This window comes from Lepisma saccharinum, chromosome 7 (assembly GCF_977018435.1).
Source record: "Lepisma saccharinum chromosome 7, izLepSacc3.1, whole genome shotgun sequence".
Classification (NCBI taxonomy): Eukaryota; Metazoa; Arthropoda; class Insecta; order Zygentoma; family Lepismatidae; genus Lepisma; species Lepisma saccharinum.
The window spans coordinates 8,577,565-8,599,126 of NC_139235.1; the positions used below are offsets into that span (position 1 = coordinate 8,577,565).

General features: G+C 36.1%; 1 protein-coding gene across 9 annotated transcripts in view; it reads right to left on the reverse strand.

The window, feature by feature from the left end:
- LOC145989714 (uncharacterized) overlaps positions 1-21,562 on the reverse strand; it is a 100,543-nt gene that overhangs the window by 74,457 nt on the left and 4,524 nt on the right. For 8 of the 9 annotated variants that reach the window (XM_083124969.1, XM_083124968.1, XM_083124971.1 and 5 more), the window contains exons 2-3: positions 16,393-16,554; positions 12,750-13,204 (exon numbers count right to left, since the gene is read on the reverse strand). In XM_083124969.1, the coding sequence (XP_082981095.1) occupies positions 12,750-13,204; positions 16,393-16,554 (617 nt within the window). Of the gene's footprint in view, positions 1-4,890; positions 5,337-12,749; positions 13,205-16,392; positions 16,555-21,562 lie in introns of those variants that run through there. The other variant, XM_083124973.1, reaches the window with a different exon arrangement.

The following is a 21,562-nucleotide window of genomic DNA, read 5'->3' on the forward strand; positions in this document are numbered from 1 at the left end:
GACGATGTGAGCTGACAAACCTTTGGGTTTAGATTTATAATGTCCAAATCATGTTCGTGCCATCTTATTGCCATTTTCCTTGTTGTTTGACCTACATAATCCTTTGAACATGAACAACTTATATTATATATTCCTGTGGTTTCCACATCTGGTAGAGAGTTTCTCATTTTGAATTCATTAAATGTACATTTCAAACTTCTTGGTGATTTAAAAACAATTTTGAAATTAAAACTTCTAAAATTTTTTTGCAATTTTATGTGAGAATCCCTTGTGGAATAGAAAGCTCACAAATTTCTTTTCAACAGATTTTTCATCTTTGTCTGTGTTTCTCTTTTCCTTTAGTTTTCTTGCAACTTGTTTCTTGATTTGGTTTATTCTGTTAGTGTGAAAGCCATTTTCTATATTAAAAAGCCTTTCTTCTTCATTTTTAGTAAATATCCTTATTATTAGAACATAATCTTTGTGCTCTCAGGAAAAAAAATAAAAATATATTATCCATTGTTATATAAGAATGTTCTGTATTGGCATGGATGTACTTTTCCCCTGCTAATTTTTTCCTATGGTCTGATGTTTGAATTGTTGTGTTAGTTGTCTTAATTTTCAGATCAAGGAAAGAAATTACATTGTTATTCATGGGTTCACAAGTGAGTTTTATGCGACCATGTGATTCATTTAACAATTTAAATACGTGCATCATGGTGTTCTCATTTTTAGCAATAATTAGCACATCATCTACATACCTAATGTAGAGTATGATATCCGCACTTAAACTGATATCTTATGCTTGTAATAACCGTAAACTACAAGAAAATAATTCTACAATGCAAGCAATGCGTACATACAAGAAAAACTATATACACCAAAATGAAAAGAATAAAAAAATATGAAAATGAATCAGCATTCAGGACAAAATGTGCTGTATTTTAAGTGAGGTAAGTGTACGTATAATTTAAGCATTATACATTGGATGCTGGCAACCCAACACACATTTGATCGTATCTGTGACGTCATTTCCTGCAGCAAAACAGCACACAGCAGGGTTGCAAGGAACACACAAATTTTGAGAAATTTGACAAACTATCAACCACATGATTAGGTGTAAAAGGAATCGAGAAACGCCTCCAGTAGACCGAACATCATAGTCTACAAGCCAGAAGATCAGCAGTCATATCAGGGGAAGGGGGAAGTGAACCAACGGTATGAAAAATGGTAAAAACTTATTCAAAATGAATTGTCAATATCGGATTTTGTCTCAGCCTACATGTCAAATATCAACAATAATACATTTTATTGGACTTACAGCTTACATGTGGCTGTTTACGCCCAGCTACATGTCCAATATTTGCAAATCTCGTTGCAAGGTTGATATCTACAGGTTTGTGTCCAGATGCCTTGTGGTACTTTTGTGCTGATAACGGAAGTATCCAAGGTTCACGTTGTTACATTACGCCTAAAACACGTACAACCACAGTAACAATCTAATTATGAATCGGTAGCGAATATACTGCCCTGTTCACAGTGCACATGCGTATCCAGTGCATAGATAAACACAGTCGTCGGAGAGCTTGTATTACTACTACTTATATCCCTGTTTTTTCAACCATTTTTGTCACTTGCCTCATAATGCCCTGAATATACATTATATTATGTGTTGTTTACCTTTGGAATTTTGAGTTCTTTCATTTCTATTTTGTCATCTGTTCAGTGTGTCACAGACAACTTGTATCAGAAGGACGAAGTGGATAGACTAAATTGTAGATGCCAACTTGGTAACTAGATTTGCAAATATTTGACATGTAAGCTGAGACAAAATTCAATATGACTACTTCCCCTTGAATTCTATTTTCTTTCTACAATTTTTCGTATTGTTTCTTTACTTCCTATTAAGTTAAAAAACGTGTTTTATCGTTTTCTTTTATGGTACATAATGTGGCTGATTGTAGCTATGTCGTTTTTCACAGAATATGAGTGTTCCTGACAACCCTGGAATGCATCGCTTCACAACGGGATATGACGTCACAAATGCAATTAAATGTTGTGTGTGGTTGCCAGCATTCAAGTGGCAAAACAGACTTTTTTGAACGACTGTAGTGCAGAAATGACGCACCAACGAGAAAAATGTTACTGAGAAATGTTGTTTGTTTTGATGTCCTCTATATGTTTCCGTGGTCTGTGGGCACCATTAAAATGACACCCTGTATATTAATATTAGATATATAAGTAAAGTGACTGATTGCGAGGAAAAAAAAAAGGGAAATATTCAAGTAATATTTTTTACAATTACCACAGCTGCTGTGATAAAAGATGCACGAATTACTGATCTATCAGATTAAAAATTGTGGATAATAGAGTTTGGACTCCAATTTAAAATTAACCAGTATATTTGCGATTGCCGTAACTGTTTCACCATACTGATTTTGTATGAATGCAGTAGACGTTATTTCTTGGTTGAATCCTTATATTTGATGAATATACATGATTGTATTCATAACACATTAACATATACAACTAAATTGTGTTCCCGCAACACACACACGCGCCTTGGTCAAGTGTTTCACTACAGCCGAATGAGATTGTCTTGAGGCAGTGTTGCCAACTCCACACACTACTTCACTGGCATGCAGCAAGTCCCACTAAATACACTGATTAATGATTAAAAGCTTAACACAGTTAACACAGTAGATCTACATAAAAGCGAGTTACATCAAAATTTAGCTACTTCAATTCTGCATCAATCTATGGTAACCAATTTCTTTATCAAGTATGCCTTCGATTTATTATTGTGGTGAGAACAAAAAAGTGCAGGTTTCTTGGAGGTTTGCAAATAATCGCTCTCTTTAAAATTCTATAAATAAAAAATGGGTGGTCCGATTATATTGAAATTTTAATATGGAGCAGACAGAAAAAAATAAACATAATTCTTAATTTTCAGATTTTAAAATTTGGTAAAAAAATAGGTTCTTATCAACTTTGTGAAACAACTTTTTCTTAGTATTAGGTAGCTCTGCAAATACAATATTGGTCTTGATTTGAAACTCCTTGCATTTGTCTTTAAAAGCCATTATCATTGTCAATTCACATTGCAAAAGAGATTTTTATTCAAAGGAATAACGATGTATGTGGAACATGGCAATGCCGCATGCACAGACTCACAGTGACAGCCTGCAGTTTCCACAGTTCAATGGACATCGCTGTGTGCGGTGTCCATAATTTTTAATTTGATAGCAGTATACAACTTATAACCCTTTGGTTAATGGACAAGAATATACAAAAATTCAAATTTACTTTTCAAACAGAATCCATTAAAGCAGAACAAAAAAAATGTCTGCAGCAATTGGTTTTACTTTAAATCTTAGCATATTAATTTCTGCATGATAGAAAACTATTTTTTGTCAAAATAGTTATGAAAAAGCATCAGGTCTACATATTCTGCACAAATACAAGGCCTGTTCAGAAAGAAACTAAACTACATTTGTAAAGTTTGTGCATAAATTTGTTGAAGAGAACTGACAGTGGTGCTGCTATGTCCTTAGTTATTAGCTGGGCCCAGTTTCAAAGCTGTCTCTAACTGCAGTAATGCAGTAGATTGCATTGAGAGCAGGTGTGCTAAATTCCCATGGCAATCTTCAGTTACCCTACCAAGAAAACTTTCAGAGAGACATACAACATGTTACATGAAGCCTATGGGGAGGAATGTCTCAAACACGGTGTTACGAATGGTACAGACATTTCATATCAGGTCGAACTTCCATCGAGGACGACGCAAATCTGGATGGCCATCCACCACTACAGACATCGATCACATGGAAAGGGTGCGGAAAGTCATACATGCAAACGAACTGTTCTCTCGCAATATGTGAAGTTGTTGCTGAACTGAACATTAGTATAGGTTTATTTCACATGATTTTGATGGACAACTTGCAGATGCAAGTCCTGGATGGTCATTACAATAATGTACGTGCTCATTCCTTGACTGTTTACCGGGAGTTTTTGGCAAATCACCAGACACCTGTTGTCCCAAAACCGGCCTACTCCCCTGATTTGACACCAGCATACTTCTTCCTCTTCCATAAGTTAAAATCAACCCTCAGAGGTCATAGATTCCACACAATAGAAGAGATGAAGGAGAATTTCCTACTGGACCTAAAGGTCATTCCAGGACTGAAGAAATGCTGAGAGCAGTGTGTGTACAGTGGAGGGAAGTAATATGAAGTACAGGTCCAAATAACTGGTGAATATTAGCATTCTCTCAAGTTCATAATAATTTGGTTTCTTTTTTAACAGCTTTTGTATGTGATGGAAGAAACCAATTTTTATATCCAATCTCTAGTAGAATTTACATCAAAAAAGGTCTAAGAAAGTTCAATTGGATACATTTCACCACCACAACTTCAAATTAAAACACAATTACAGACTTTCACAGAAAAATTTCTGAAATTACACAGCCAAATATTTTTTTAAAAAATATTACTCCACTTATGTTGAAAAATATAATGACTATAATTATGCACTACAATTACTTGGGTACTGGGTCAATAAATCAGTATTTAAATAGGTGCATACAAAGGGTGATCTAATATTTAATATTTCTAACATGTTTCCCCTACAGAATTGAATTAGGAATTATAAAATGCTTTTTCCTTTATTTCAGTTAAATCAGGAAAACTTGGGTATTAGTTATATTAGCTTATTAATGTGTTGGATATTTGGAAAGCCTATACAACACCCTCCGGCCAGGATTTAAATCTCTTCCCTGCTGAACCTCAAGTGATAGTTAAATTCCTCAACTTCAGTTTTCTCTGTTTATATCAAACAAATTTCTATATATTTAAAATTAGAGAATACATTTAAATAAAATTTTCAGAGTTACTCACAAACAGTTTCCTCTATCTTGATGCGTGTGAATTTTTGTGATGTATGCTTTCTTCATGCATTCTAGATGAATGTTGTTCACATCACTATATTGTTCGAAAGTAACCAACATTTTCTGTCTTAACACAGTTTTTATCACAATAACACTTAAAAATGACGAAAACTAACACTTCATATTACACTTAACTTGAAGAGGGAGATCACTGTCGAAAATTTACAATTTGAGCTTTGTGTGGTACAGTTTGAAACAGTAATATAAGCACAAGCCGACTTTGCAATCAGGACACCAGTATATTGTTTCTCTTCTCTTGTTCCTTTGGATCATACAAACAGCACATCTTCTTTGTGGTTTTGCTTTTCTCCCTGTTGGAGGTAGTTTCTCAATAAAGTGCCTACCAGTTAGTCTCGTCGGTGGTGGATTCTTAAACAGTCGTCCACGTGATGGAGGAGATGGAATTTGAGATCTGTGTGTAAGAAGCAGAGCTTTTGCAAAGTCCAATCTACAGTGTGTTTAAAAAAGAATGACCTGATTTTAAAACCTTTGTATCTGTGCAATCACGTTCCGCCAGTGAATGAAACTTGCACTACTTGAACCTCCGTGGTCGAATGACTGCCGCTAGATACCATTATTAGTACACAAATTGACACTAACGTTAATCGTTCACAAGATGATGTCTATGCAACAGAAGGCGTTTTGTGTTCTCCAATTCAGCAAAACATTACAATCTGTAACTTTTTCTTGTGGGGATACGTAAACAATGTGTTTCTGTTCCACCTTTACTCAAGGACAGAATCACAGCTACAGTAAATTCTGTGGAAGAAGACACTCAGACGCAGTGAAATGTTTGGAACAAATTCACATACCATACTGACCATATATAACATTTCAGAGTAGATTTCTGCACTGTGTCCATTAGCGTAAGTAATGCAAAAAGATGTACATTTCTTCCCCTCTCCAAATCCCTAACATGAGACCTTAATTTATGCATAATAATCTTGATTGCCTCATCATCAAAGAACAACAAGAAAGAGTCTAAAACATTATCAACATTCTTTTGAACACCTGACTGCTCTGTAAAGGGTATTTTTTGCCCTCCAAAAATGCCTTCTAATTCCCACCAAGGTCTTACACATCACTATGACCCACTTTAGCAAAAATTCACTCTTCAAATTCTTCATCTTCAGTTTCATTATTTGCAATACAAGTAAATTCTTCTTGTGCAAAATCAAGTTCACTTTCAGCACTGTTGGAACGCAAATCAAAACTACTAACACTACTGTCTTGCTACAAGAATATTTCCAGGTCTCCATCGCTTACCATTTGGCACAACCCAGCCATTGTCTATCTTTGACTGATGAAAACAAAGAAGTGCAATAGTTTTCTTAATTTTACATTGATGACAGTAAAGACTAACATTCTTCTGGTCAAATGGTCAAAATGGTTTAGTTCTACCACCAATAAATGGCATTTTATTATTTATCGTTTTTGGACAAAAATCCAGTAAATGCAAGGCATCCAAATAAATTGTAGAGATACGTTTATTAATTCTAATGACAATACTCACTAAAAACCTAACTTTTATGACCTAAATTAAAGACGACACAAACAAAACTTTAAAATTATGACATTAAACAACTTCTTATGTCACGTGCCAGCAACATTCTTGTTAAAAAAAAAACACAAAATGCATAACAGCATGATACGAGACATATTAAAAGTTTGTCCAAGCTTTTGACTCCATCTGGGCTGGCCAAGAGACGGTCGTGAAGACACTGAAGAAGAAACGATTGAGGTTCCAATGACGCTACAGTCACGAGCGGAAGTTCGGAATTCATGTTCAGCATCTCCTTGCATTCGGCGACAAAATGAACATGCTTAACTGTGAACCACACATCCTAGATCTCATCTGTGTGGCAGCGAAGGCAGCATGTTACGCACCCAACCCTCAACACTCAGACAGCGGTAGCAGGCATTTTACACGAAGTGGCACTGCTCAACAAATCATCCAAACCACAGATGCCTAATGACTAAGCTATTTAAAAAATAAAATCTCAGCACACAAGCTAACCTATGTTTTTGCCGCAACAGCATAGATGCCAAAGAACTTGCGACCTCCATGGTACAAGCTAACCATGCCAAACTTCCAAGCATTGCTATAGTTGATACGAGGGTCACTATTTATATTTTGAGCCTTGGCAACACTGATTGAAGTTAGGCGCGATTTGACGTTTGCACGGAATGCTGGGGGATCAGTGATGGTACTAGTCGCTAAGGTAGGTGACAAAATCAAGGTTTCTGAAAGAACCAGTTTGCCCGATAGTTTCGCTCTCTCTGAAGATTCCCACTCTCATAAGCAAGAATTTAAGTGCTCTTAAGTGCACATGCACTCAGGTGATCGTGATTGAGGAAACGACGCCATTTCGTGTGCAAAGTGATATGCAATAGATGTAGGCAAATACAGTTTGTCATATAACTTGTTCAACGTGATAAAGAGCAAACAGTGGTAGAGTGGTATGCTCTAATAGTTCTCGCCAATTCTGAAAAGTGAGGTAAATTACTTTAAGAAAGCACGTCACTTGTATGTAACTCATACATATGGTCTTGTCAGTGCACATGCACTGAGGTGTCCTACATCAGAGAAGTGACGCAATTTTGCGTACAAAGTGAAACGCAGTTACTGGTATTTAGGCTAATATATTTGTCACAAAATTCATTGAATGTAGTAAAGATCGAAGAGTGGAATGCTCTCATATTTCTCACCAATTCTGAAAAGTGAAACAAAAGTATTTTAAGAAAGCATGACTTTTCTTGGACGTATTTTATAAAGCATGCCTGATAAGTGTCAGCTCACAGTCACAGGCAAAGTACGCTTTGATTAATCCTAACACACGTCTGTTCTGAGTAAACTGGTGGGACAGCTAAACAGCATACATATTTCTGAATGACAGATTATTATTTTCATGATATTTCTGAAAGTTGAGCTTTCATCTGCTTTGTATAAACACAAATGTAAAATATAACACCATCAGTGTTCTAACGAAGGTTGTGTTAAGGTAGCCAAAAGTGATATGACAGTTCGAACTATAATTGTACACTCAGGTTCATAAGTAATTTTAGTAAACTGAACAGTAAATCTGTGAGAATTTGTCATGTGATGTTATTGGTATCATGCTAATTTGTATCAGGGTACTGAGTAATTGCCAGCAGGTAGTATATCATAAAAATAATAAAATAAGATGATCACGTGATCGGTTATAGGTGTTGCAACAAGGGTGATTTTTCTTATTAACGTTGCCTGTAAAACAAGAGCAAAGAAAACAATTCTTGCAGCATACTTTTATTTTGTCAAATAGCTTGTTCATTTTACATCCATGTCACTATGTTCAGAGAGTACAATAAAAGTAAAGATTAAATATTTGTTAGTATACTCTTGTTCAGTAGAAGCTGTTCACATATTCCTACCAATATAGTGTGCATGCCATAGGTTTGTGCTTTGATCTTGATATTCCTTTAGAGGAGGGGGACAGTGCACGTATGATACTTGTCACTCTATGTTGATTATTATGCTATTATAATAAGTAAAATAATTAGTCGCAGTTTCAAATCGCCATTAGTCGTATTTGTGCTTCGCTCTCGATGCTACTTGTCTCTATTCATCTTCCGTTTGAGTTTAGTAAAATAGTTTCCTGGTTGTTTCAGCCAGCGAATTCAAAATGTAGTGCAGTTGACGTTAGCAACTCGCCGACTCGCACACACATTTCCTGGTGTACCTCGCATCATAACGGGGGGAACACGTTATAATATTCTAAGGGGGAAGAATGCCTTGAAGTAAGTCAGGCACTTACAGGTGCTTGCAGTACGTCTGCTAAAAGATACTTCATTTATTGTATTAGCGGGCATATTTTGCAAGTGAAATGAGTGTGCAAGGAAAGGTCTACACGTTGTTTCTTTCACGTTCACCTATTACCATTCTTTGTACCATGATCGTGAAATAGGAAGGGACACAGTCGATGGTGTAAGATGTTGCCAAATGTACTAGGACGTGCACATTTACCTTGAAGCTAACCACGACGATCTGGAAGGAATGAAGTTTAAAGGGGTGCTTGCTTTCTACCTTGTCCAAGACGTCTGATGGTTTGAATTACTGTTGCTGAGAAAAGGGGCTTGGAGACGGAAGTTCAATACCTCGAAGCTTCAATCACTCACTCTTAGACGTGGCAACTCCATAAGAACTTCATGAACAGTTTACAGGTATGTGTTGAACAGCGTGTTACGAACCTTGATGTTGACGTGCGTCATTAAACTGCATATAATAGTGAAATTGGGTAGTGTGATCCCAATTGTTATGTAACCCTCTCACTTACGAGACAGGAAGGAAAGCAGGCACGTCACGTGATTGCGGGCACAAATACATGTACATACATACATACAAGCCAGGTAGCATTGTTTAATCCTAGAGTACATTTTGGATATTACGTAAAATGTAACACACGTAGTTATAAGGGATAATTGGGACGTTGAACGTCATACTTGATTGATAAACCCATAATTAATGTATTGAGTTTTGATTCTATTTGTTTGTGCAGGGTGAAATAAAGACCAGGGAGACAATAAATCAAGATTGTAATATATATACGTATGCATAAAGATAATCAGATTGTTTAAAATTCGTCAGTGCATTTTTATGCGACTTTGTTGAATACTGAAGATTGACATACATTGCTTTTTATTGTTGAATAAATTATAATTAATTGAAATTCTGAGTTGCGTTATCTTTGACCTGATAAAATCTAAATACTGGATGTAGCCATGATGAATATCTACACATGTACGAACTAATTGAAAGGTAATATAGTTAGTACCAGTAGCATAGTTAATTGTAGTTTGTTGCTTTGTCTATTATGTGTATGAGTATTTTTGAGAAAGCTCTTGAGTTGAGGTGCCTTTTTAGGGAATGCTGATTGATGTTTGCTACGACTACAGTAAGTGGTTATATTGTTGCGTTGCATTACAGCAATTTTGGAGGTTCGTAAGGAACCCTGAAGCAACACTACAAAAGTGTCACAAGCTTCAACTTAAAGAAACTTTGTACTTTCTACTAACTTCTAGGTCTCATGATCCACGGAATTTAACGCGCTACCCATTTTGTTATAGATCAAGTAGATTGTTACAACTCCCAACCAGCATGTTAGCAGTATGAATTGCATAACCTGTCAGGGGAAAAGTGTAAACCGTGATTGGTTAACCGAATTCTGGTAGTGGGTTGAGATCATTGGGTGTCAACAAGTAGTTCATGCAATTGTTTTAAATAACCAGGTTAAAGATGTTAGTTCAGTTGCATAACCTTTCAGGGGAAATGGACTAAGATAGTGAACACTTTGTTTCAGGCATTTTGGTGTGAATATCTATCCAGCCTAGTCAAGTTAAATCAGGTTACGTGTGAAATCTGGAGAGTATGTGACTTAATGGGAAGTCTTCTAAGTAGTAAAAATAAAAGGGGAAGGAGTAATTCTTCCCAATCTAATATTATCAACAGTTGTTACAGTTACCTGTTCCAAGTCATAATCTGAACCTGTTTGGGAAGGTGTTCTGTTGGGATGTTAGGGCAGTGTGACTTAAAGTGGAACTAACCATTTCAAAATTATCTTTGACATATTTTTTGGGGGGGTTATTCTCTTTCGTTGGCAGGGCTAGGGCTTCATAAGACTCCAATTCAAAATTCTGTATTACTGTACGGTTGGGTATGAAAACGGGTTGATGTCTGGGGGAGTTCAATGGTTGGGAAGTTAGGTGGCACTAGAACATGGATGGGATTTCCATACGACCCGATGGAGTGGGCTCCCATGCCAGTGGCAGACCGTAACACCTTCCCTAATAGCCAGTGCTCTCAAAAAATACAAATGATATTTCCTCTCACTCCTTGACAACCCATGGGTATATGATGCCCAGTGAGATCATTGCCAGATCAATCAGCACCATCAATTAACGTTTATAACAGCACTTGTCAGATGCTAAACAATCCCAGCCAAATATCGGTCTAGCAAAGCACCTCAAGTTCAACAAACAGTCATAAAAGTTCAGTTAAGTATACATCGCACAAGTTAATTGACACCAAAATCAGACACACATATGCAATTATGTTATTTCCGTATGAACTAAACATCGACAACGGTCAGGTGCATCACATTTTGCTTCCCCTACTGCAGCAACGAAACACAGCACTGCCAATGTAGCAGACAAACTGGCTATACCAACACTCGTATCAGCATGAAAGGGAAAGACAGGAAGTGGAAATCAGCCCAACAGTGAAGCAAAAAGATCCTAAGTGGGTGGTGGCAGCGGCCACAAAAATTAATACAACCTTTTTAAGTTGGTAGCTTATTTACGTACATTTATTAAATGCATTAAATGCATATTTGACCAAACAATGTGTACTACTGATGTTTCATCCTCAAATTGAGTTATGAGATGTGCACTTTTCTAGTTTTATTTGATCCTCAGAAAAACACACTTAAATATAATTTATAGAGTTTTACACAACCAGGTACATTTGATTGTTATTCAAAACCCTTATAGAGGATTTAATTAAATAGGATCCACACCCTCACTCAAAAGTGATAAAATATCAGATAGATAGACAGTCAGCATGAACCATGTTTGTAATCACCCATTTAAAGTTCACTGTATTTGGCTTCAGCTTTAGAAGTTTAGCTACCACTAATGCATGCTTCTAATCTTAAGAATAAGGTTCAAAATATGGCACCAACTTATAAGATTTGAATTTTCCCAATACTTGCAAAAATGCAAATCTTAAGTTTGTGCCATATTTTGAAAAACTCACCCATACGCATATATACATATTCTAAAATAATAAAAAATGAGCATGACAATAAGCAGACATCATCCTTTGTTCAAAACTTGGAAACAAACCTGTCAAGTGGAAATAAAACTTGGCTAGGATCAATTGCGTTGGCATATCTGTCAAAACTCCACTGCAGTAAAAAATTGTTATCTTAGATCAAATGTAGTTGCAGCATACAGTGACGATGCAAACACTGCACTCAACTGAATTCCTCTTACACTTTTTTCTCAAATATGACAAGAACACATGGTCACTGGTATGACTCTTACTCGATTATTACAAGATTGAAATTTTTAATTTGAAGAGTCCCTAAATCCTATTTTTGTGTTCAGGCAAAATATAAGAGATATGTTCGCATGGCATTTTCCATATTTACCTATTTCCATTTCTTTTCTGTTCATGATGCCTGTGGGAAACAAGAAATTTCAAGGTTTTATTGTGTACTGATTGCTTTACGTCACCTACATTCTTCAGGAGTAAAAGAAGCTACGAGTAAACATGGGTCAATTTTATATAAATGATTTAAATCCCTGTTTTTTGAAAATGCAAATTTAGGGAAGAAACAGTATGAGAAAAATAACACAAAAACTTAGGTCACCAGGTTGCTTTGGTACCATTGAATCAGTCCATTTTCAAATTCTCTCCCACTTAATATACTGTTCAAACTTCATCACTAAAGTTCATTTGTAGAGAGTTTGACTGATTGATTGAATTAGGTTATTTACTTTCGGATTAAAAATTATAGATACTTGAGTTGGGATTCCAATTAAAAATGAATGAGTAGACCTACATAAAAACGAGTTATCAGAATTTAGCTTATTCAATTCTGTGTTAATCTATGCTAACCATTTTTTTTTCGATTATGCCTTTTTTTATCGTCGTGAGCACAAAAACGTGTTTTTCTTCCTAGTTTTGCAAACGATCAAAATATTTGCAGAGGAAATTCGAAGGAATTATTGATGAACTATTGTCATACTCAATTTCATTCATGTGGAAACAAAATTATTTGCTTACCTTTCCTCCTCTGTAGCTGGGCCCTCATTTTCAATTTTCAGTTCACTCTTTATTAGTTGTCCAGGTACTATTTCAACATCACCACCACCACTATCTTCAAATGCACCATCATCACTTGCATCCACGTGGCCTTTCTCCTCAAATGCACTTGTCCCAGCATCAATTTGCAAGTACTGTTCCGAGGAGCTGTCACCGAGAATACCTTGTCTATCGATTCTCATATGTTCCTCCACTGGTTCAGAGTGAAGAATGGTTGATGGGTTTGACTCCGAAGCAATGTTGAGTCTCTCTTCACGAGGCAAAGTGGATTCAAAATCCTGGGGTTCTGTCTTGATCGAGCAACTCACAAAGTCAGGGGTTGGGAGATGTGATGGGAATGAATGGGATTCACCACACTCTATGTTCCCTTTGCTCCCTGCCTCCATGCTAGGTGATGATGGTGAGGCACTCAGATCCTGCAAAAGACATGGGAATAAAGTTGTGCTAAAAAAGGTGACAAAATACTGGGTGATTCAAAATCATTGGCACATTTTTCTGTGCTCTCATTTGCAAACCAGAAGTAGAAAAATAAACTGTCCACAAGAATATGAAAGTTGTATGAGTCTCGACACTGACTTCAACTGTATCCGATAGTGGAGTGGCTAATGGTATTCTCTTGTAACCGAAGGATCCAAATTTCGATTCCCGGTGGAGGGGAATGAAAAAAAAAATAAAAAATATTTTTTTTTTTTACAAAAAGTGAATTAAAGTCAAACTTTGTCTCATGAAAATAATAATTTATAGAAATGTTCCGAAGTACAAAATTGTGTACTATATTTTTTAAGGCCGTAACGTATCATTATCACTTTTCGTATGTATATTTAGACAGCTATAGAAGATGTACTGAAATATACGCATACTCATCCGCTGATTGATAAGCAGCATTTCATTTTTTTTAAAGTTATTAGAGATCGTACAGAAACCACACGCGTTGCAAAGCATGCTGATGTAAAGAGTAGCATAAAAGTCATACCATAAACACAGTTCTTGCCTTAAAATATGATTCATATTTCACCATGGATTGGAAAAATCTCGCCATCTTAACCACCGACAAAACTGTCTGAATGTATGATGTTTCTCTCACAATTAATACAGAAACAATGGCACACACACAACACACACACACCTGCACACAACGTATTAATTCACCAAAAGGAAATTCATTTCTACAATAATACAATTAAACATGTTAAACATCGGGTCATTTTCATGCACGCAGCATATGATTCGCTTCATGCTTGCTGTAGTTTGCCGGACTGAGGTGGACCACATGCGGATTTGCCGATTTTCCATCATGCTCTGTAGCGCTGACGTCACATTGAATATCATCCATTTCATTACATTTTTGATTGATTGGATTGATTTAATATTATTGTAGTTTGCTTTTCTGCAACTTTTGGCTAATTGCGAAGATGAAGGTGACTGATGATATGATGAAATTGATGAAGGGACAATTACAAAGAACAACAATACCCAGGCCAGGATTCGAACCCACGACCCCTGGTGTTGTAGTGTACTGCGCTAACCACTATGTCACGAAGGTCAACAATCTGATTACATTTCATTACATTAGGAGGAAAGAAAGTAGTTCTTGGTTGACGAAGCATGTTATAGAAACAAATCACCAATTGCCACCAGACTGTCTCTCCTTTTAAGCACATGCCAAAGAAAACATTGAACATGATGTAAAGGAAGATGTGCACATAATTATGAAGGTCATTCAAGGAAAAAGTTTCCCTACGTTGTAAAAAATTTATTTCTTAAGTTACAGACAAAAATCAAGTTGCACCAAGTAGCATGGTCCTTTCTCACTTTTCAACATAATTTCCTCGGTGGCACAAGCATTTGTCCCATCGTTGCACAAGTTTTTGAAAGATATCTGCAAAAAATTTGGGCTCCAGGGAACGAAGAACACTTTTCACGGCTGTTTCCATTCCATCGATGTCCGTTTGAATTCTGGAGTGTAGTGATGAACGAAGCTCTCATCCTGAGTCACAATACGGCAGAGAAAGTTGTTCCCTTCATTGTGGTACCGGGTCAGAGAATCCAAGCAACATGTCATACGCATCGTGAGTGAGTTGTTGTGGGACCCAACGTGATGAAACCTGACTGACACTGCCATTACAGAATCTCCATAAACAAAAACCAGCTTCCTGTGGATGTTGATAGGAGCAAGACCATTTGCCCACTCATACCGGATCATAGAACGAATCTCTTCTTTACTCCACACCACCAAAACACGTTGTTCCGCCATGACTCGCTACTCCTTATGGCCAGGGCACGTTTCTCACTGCATGACTCATGCTAATCACATGCCGTGCATGCGCGATAGCCTGCACGAACATTGCATTGTGTGTAAATGTAGAGGAAAGACGAAAGAACACATTGCTAATTTTATTTCATTTAACGGGCCCGTACTTTCTCCAAAAAAAAAAAGGGAAACTTTTTCCTTGAACGACCCTCGTAAAAATTCAAACAACCTCAATGACAAGATAGATTATTTAATAGAAACAGTGCATCATTTTTAGCGTTATAAAATAAATATGCCATAAAAATATTTTTTGTGTTTTATATATGATCTTAGAGATCTAAGACTCATTCAGAAGAGGTTAGTGGTATATTATGAGAAGTGAATAAAATGTATTACTGGAAATTACCATTTCACACGACTTACAAAACAATGCTCTAATCCCTTACAAATTTAACATTTAGTGTCGGCTGTCCCATTTGGCCATAAAATAATCACATGGAAGTTACTTACAATTGAAATGCATGCGAACATAGTACACTCATTGGTACATTCGATGCAGCTAATTCAAACATGCCACTAGAATTTCTGCTTCAATGTGTTTACAATTTGATGCACGATTTGAAATGCTTGTTGTTGGTTAGTAGCGAGAAATGTGTTACTATGGAGGATCTCGTAAGGCTCTTTAGTAAAAATTGAGTTGGTATGTTAATGTACATTAACGGACATTTCTGGATTGTAATGATCACATTGAAAGTTAATGAGATTGTTACAACGCAGAAGTGTCCGTGACTGTACATGTTAAACCTGGAACAGGTTTTAAAAGGTTGTGAACATTGTGCCTTATCAACCTTACTCCAGTGTGACACAATTTGGGCACCTTTTACATATTTCATTTATAAAAATATACACTTTAAACATTTCATAGCCGTGATAAAAATTTTTACATGGCAAATCAAAATACTGAGGATACACTACAAATACCATACTTAAGAACATACTTTTATTCTAAATATATACAGTGCAACCCCGATTTTCTGTTTCCCGGGTTTACATTTTCCCACATTATATATTCAATCTTGATAGTCCCAACACAGCAAAAACTTATAAAAATGTTCCTACATTTAACAGTATTTTCATTTTTCTTTTCAGCTTGGTCCCCTGAAAAACATAAAATAGAAGTTCAACTGTATTTCCAAACCAAATGTTTGTCATTTTATATCAGTATTCTATTCATTATTGCTAAAATATTTCACTCAGTATATTAACACTTGAGGTACGGCAAAACTTTTCTTTTATGTCATAACTTCCTGAAAATTCTAAATAACTTGAGGAATACAAAATAATTGTCTTTACCTCATCATGTTGTTTACTGCGATGGCTTTCTCCCACTTCCGAGATGTACCTAGTGAGAAGATTCTCCGACTCATGGCACATGTCTCGAAAGTCCTGGAAGTTATCTAATTTGTCCGTGCATGTCACACACACAAACTTTGGTAAGTGGTCATCCTTGGTAACCTGTCAGAAGACAACAGGAAAGTAATCAGCATAACAGCACATGAATGACAAGGCGATTACGAGCAGCATGAAAAGAATAAGACAAGCAAATGGGGGAAAAACAATCTTAGGACAGTGTTTATTTTCTTTGCACCCTTGGGATCAACATGTTTGAACATTGTTGCTTTGGTAAACTGTTGGAGTGCAAGGAAACACAATTAAAAGTAGCATTACCATGTAACACAAGTTTCAGGAAAAGGTGCTGGTATGAAAAGGAGCCATACTACATTACTTACACATTATAGACAAATACAACCACATATATTCTTTTCTAGTACCCTTTATGGGGAAAGTGTGAACATCATAATTTCACCATGTAACATGTCAGTATGATAATGCATATAGCGCAACCCAAATTTTACGTTCCCCTATTATACATTTTCCCACATTATACATTCTATCTTGATGGTCCCAACATAGCAAAACGTTACTTTCTGGTTATGTTGTAGGAGGTCTCGTGTTCCCTTCTTCCGACTTCTATTTTAAAACCAGAAACACAGATATTATGTGTGGAGATTCACTCAGTACAGGTCACAAACTTTTGTCTATAACATTGCACAAAAAGTAAAATTTGTCCGAAATTTTACATGCACATACTTACAACAATGCAAAACAGGTGCTAACCCCCCTCCCCTACATTCCATAGTGACTCTTCCAGTGGCCTTCATTTGCTTTGTTTCACAATGCTGAATCTACGTAGTGTTGGTCAAAGGACATTTCGGAATAAATTTGATGCTACTGCATCCACAAATTGGTGAGAGAGTAAGAGGAGACAACAGGAAGCTTTGTTACACAGGATTCAGGACACCGGAAACTATCTGAGGAGGCAATATAGGGTATAGAAGGACAATTACTGGCATCGCAAAAACTTCCCCAAGAGACTAATCAATCATATTCTATGTGTCAAAAAGCAGCAAAGAAATCGAAACTACATGATTACCATATGTTGTGTGTTCAAGAACTACTATCAATGGACCATGAAAAATGTGTGCAGTTTAGTTTATGGTTACAAAATCTTGTTCATTCACATACTTGAAGGAAAGTTTGATAAAACATTACTTCATAACAATTGATATCAGCCAATACAGACTGATACGGTGCATCAGGTTAATTCCATGTCAAATCAACCAGTGCATAAACCTTTGATGTCATGGATTTGGCTAAATTTTGATATACATGTTTCTTATCATCTGAAATATAGAAAATATCTCTTTTTATTATTTTTCATGTTGCCAGTTTTTGGGTTATTGTAATTTGAAAATTACCCCGAACTGCTCACCGCTGAAACTTTAAATACAATTTGCAACAGACCTGTTCCAACTAGGGATGGCCAGATCCGGATCCTAAAATTTTTCGGATCCGGAATTTTCAATCCGGATCCAGATCCACTACTTTCGGATCTGGAATTTTTAGATCCGGATCCGCTACTCTCGGATCCAGATCCAGAACCGTTTTGCCATCCCACATGCGCTTCTTTGGAAAGTAAGAATGTGTTTATAACATATTGTTACCTGCTAATATACATATACAGGGTGATTGGTAATTTGACCTATTCCTGGAAAGGGGTAATACTAGAACACATTTGCAACAAATTTGACCCTATGCACCAGGGGTCGGAAATCAATGGGTTTCGAGTTATTGCGGTTTGTAGATTTTCGTGACATATTCCGACTTGCGACCAAAAAACTACTAATTCTGAAAAAAACTACTACACCCTGAGCATATAATCGACATGTTGCTAACAGCTGACGAATGAGTGACTACTGGGGAAAAAATTCATGCCCAAAATTCCCATACCCACAGAAAGAAACAGTCATTGGTGCAAACATCATGAAGAAATTTGGAAATTATCGTTTAAATCGAAGAGGATTACTCAAAAAATTGGTAACACACTTGGCGTAAAAATTACGGAAAAAAACTTCCTCGTTTCATAAGCTCTCCAAAAAGATAAAATGTTGTCAACTGACACACGGGTTGAGGGGAAAATCTGAATAAAAAGCGGAGAAGGCACGTTGTAGACCTCTTTGTAAAGTGAAAAGAAGTTGTCGTTTGTGAGAAATAAAGGAACGAAAATGAGTGAAATAATAATGTTATTTACCATTCACATGATTCCAGGTTGTCAGAATTAACTGTTACAAAAACTACAAATCCTGCGGCGTACTTCAGACACAATCACTCGCGTTGACACTCTGTCTCTTATGTCTCAATTCTCTCTCGCAACTCTTCTTGGGAATCCATTGGTGTACTGTAGACTAACCCTTTCATGTGGCCCCAAATGTAAAAGTCCATTAAAAACATACCAAGACTGTCTTTCAAAAATAGTGTGTAGAGTACCACAACAGAAGTGTTTTCTAGATGAGTGTGATTCCTGTCCCAGCATAATTGATTTCAAGGATGCCTTGCTAACAAGCCTTGAGGAAGAGATGATTGAAACCTATCGCTGTTCTTTTGAGACAATTACTAAATCCACAGAGGAATTTGTTCAAGATTTTTCAAATCAGTTGAGACACGTTTTTATAGCCAAACTAGCAATCAGTATATGTGTATTTTTCTGAAAAGAAAAGTTCTCTAGTCCATGATGAAGCTGGAGACAAGTGATTTTGCTGAGAATTACTAATTTATTTTGCAGGATGAAGTACGAGGGTTCCACTGGAACAACTCAATGGCAACAGTTCAACCATTTGTAGAATATTTTAAGGACAATGAAGATATTCTAAAACATAAGAGTTATGTCTTCATTTCAGACTGTTTGATTCACAACACAGTTCTTGCACATGTTTTCCAAAGAAAGCTTTTAGATTTCTTGAAAATTGATTATCGCAAACTAACAGAAAGTATGTTACTTCTCTGATGATTCAGCAGCGCAATATAAGAACAGCAAAAACTTTGAAAATTTGTGCAACCATCATAGAGATTTCGATGGCATTGCGGCTGAGTGGCGTTTTTATGCAACAGCACATGGTAAGGGAGTGTGTGATGGTGTTGGAGGGACAGTAAAGAGGCTGGCAGCCAAAGCTAGTCTCCACAATCCTCTTTCAAACCAAATCATGACACCACTCCAGCTATTTGAGTGGGGAAAGGAGAACATTCCATCAATAACCTTCTTTTATGTGACAAATGATGAATATTTGGAAGAAGAGAGACTTTTACAGACACAGTTTGGTGAAGCTGTAGCTCTAACAGGGACTCAGAGGTTTCATGCATTCATACCAGTAAGCACAGAAAAAGTGTACACTAAAGTGTTTTCTGCATCTGAAGAAACTTTTGTACATTGTGTTAAAGTTAATGCAGATGTTGAAAATGTACCCTTTGAACACATCACAGGTTTTGTAGCATGTGTGTATGATGTCAATTGGTGGATGGGATGTGTTATTTCGAAAGATGATGTCGAACATGAAGTGCAGGTGTTCTTCTTGCATCCTTGTGGTCCAGCACAGTCATTTAGTTATCAAAGGCGACCAGACGTTCTTAAAATCCCAGGACACACAGTCCTTTGCAAACTGGACCCTGTAACAGCCACAGGTAGAACATACTAGCTGACACAAGACGAAATCAAAGAAAGACTTTCTGTATCACTAAGCAGTTTCTTGGTATGTATGCTTCTGTATTTATAATGTAGTTAGGTAATTAAAATACTATGTTAACTTTATCATCGCATGGTCTTGAAAGGAATTCACTTTTCATATGATACGAAAGAGATATCACCTTGAAATTTTGAGCAAACCCTCAGTAGATGTGTACCAATATATGTAAAATTTTAGAAAAATTTTGTTTGTTGGAAATTGTAAAATAAAATTTGAAAAAACTTTCAAAATTTGTTTTCCCAAAATAAAGAAAGCATGTTGTATATCAAATGAAAACCCTCTTCATAAGCTTTAAAATGAGATCATGCCCAGCTCTGTTGTTGAAACAGGTCTCTTGCAAATTGTATTTAAAATTTCAGCGGTGAGCTGTTTTTGGGCCATTCTGTCAATTTTCAAAATTCAATAACTCAAAAACTGGCAACATGAAAAAAAAAATATATTTTGTATATTTCAGATGATAAGAATGTGTATACCAAAAATTAGTCAAATCCATGACATCAAAAATTTATTTTTTCTTGGTTGATTTGACATAGAATTACCAATCAGTTTTATCAGTAATATTAATATTTAGTGCAATATTCCATCATTTTGTTAATGCATAAAAACATATAACTCATATATCATGGTTTTGTAAAGTAAATGTCTAAATTAAATACGCAGTTCCTGGATGTTATTTTAATGCTAACAACAAATCCTAAATTCTTGACTTTCTTTTTTTACCTTTTTCCCCATTCTCTTGACCTTTCTTTCCCTTCCCCCCTTCTTTTTAACATTTATGTAATCACCTGCTACTTAGGTATAGTTGCAAAAATTAAGAAAATTGATATTTTTATTCAATAAAAAACCTCTTCCACAAGGTTAGTCAAGACCACACAGATCAGATCTCTTTGGATTGTACAGGTAACAGTGGCACCAGATATTTTGCTATGTTTAGAGCTTTGAAAAATCACCATCCACTTGGAGGCAGGGAAATCGACAGAGAGTACATTTCAAACACGTTCGTCATTGAATCTTTTCATGACCAAACAAAGCAAATGCCTCTGTGTGACATAAAAATCCTATAAAACCTTTAAAAATATATAAAAACCCCAAAAAAAGGCTTGATTTAGGCACATAAGCCTAAAATAGGTTCTAAGAAGCAAAATAGGATTTTTCGGCACTATAAAACTACATCAGTTGTTGAGTTTTTAAACGAAACGCTGACATAACCCATTATTTCTTACATACCTGTAAAGGAAAAAAATAGGTTAAAAACCTACAATCCGAGGTCTACTTATTCAAAAAGGTAAATTTCTACAATTTTAAGTCCATATTTAACTCCACATTTGGGAGTAATCACATTTTTACTACATATAAATCCGTTTCCCGATTACAACCATGTGTAG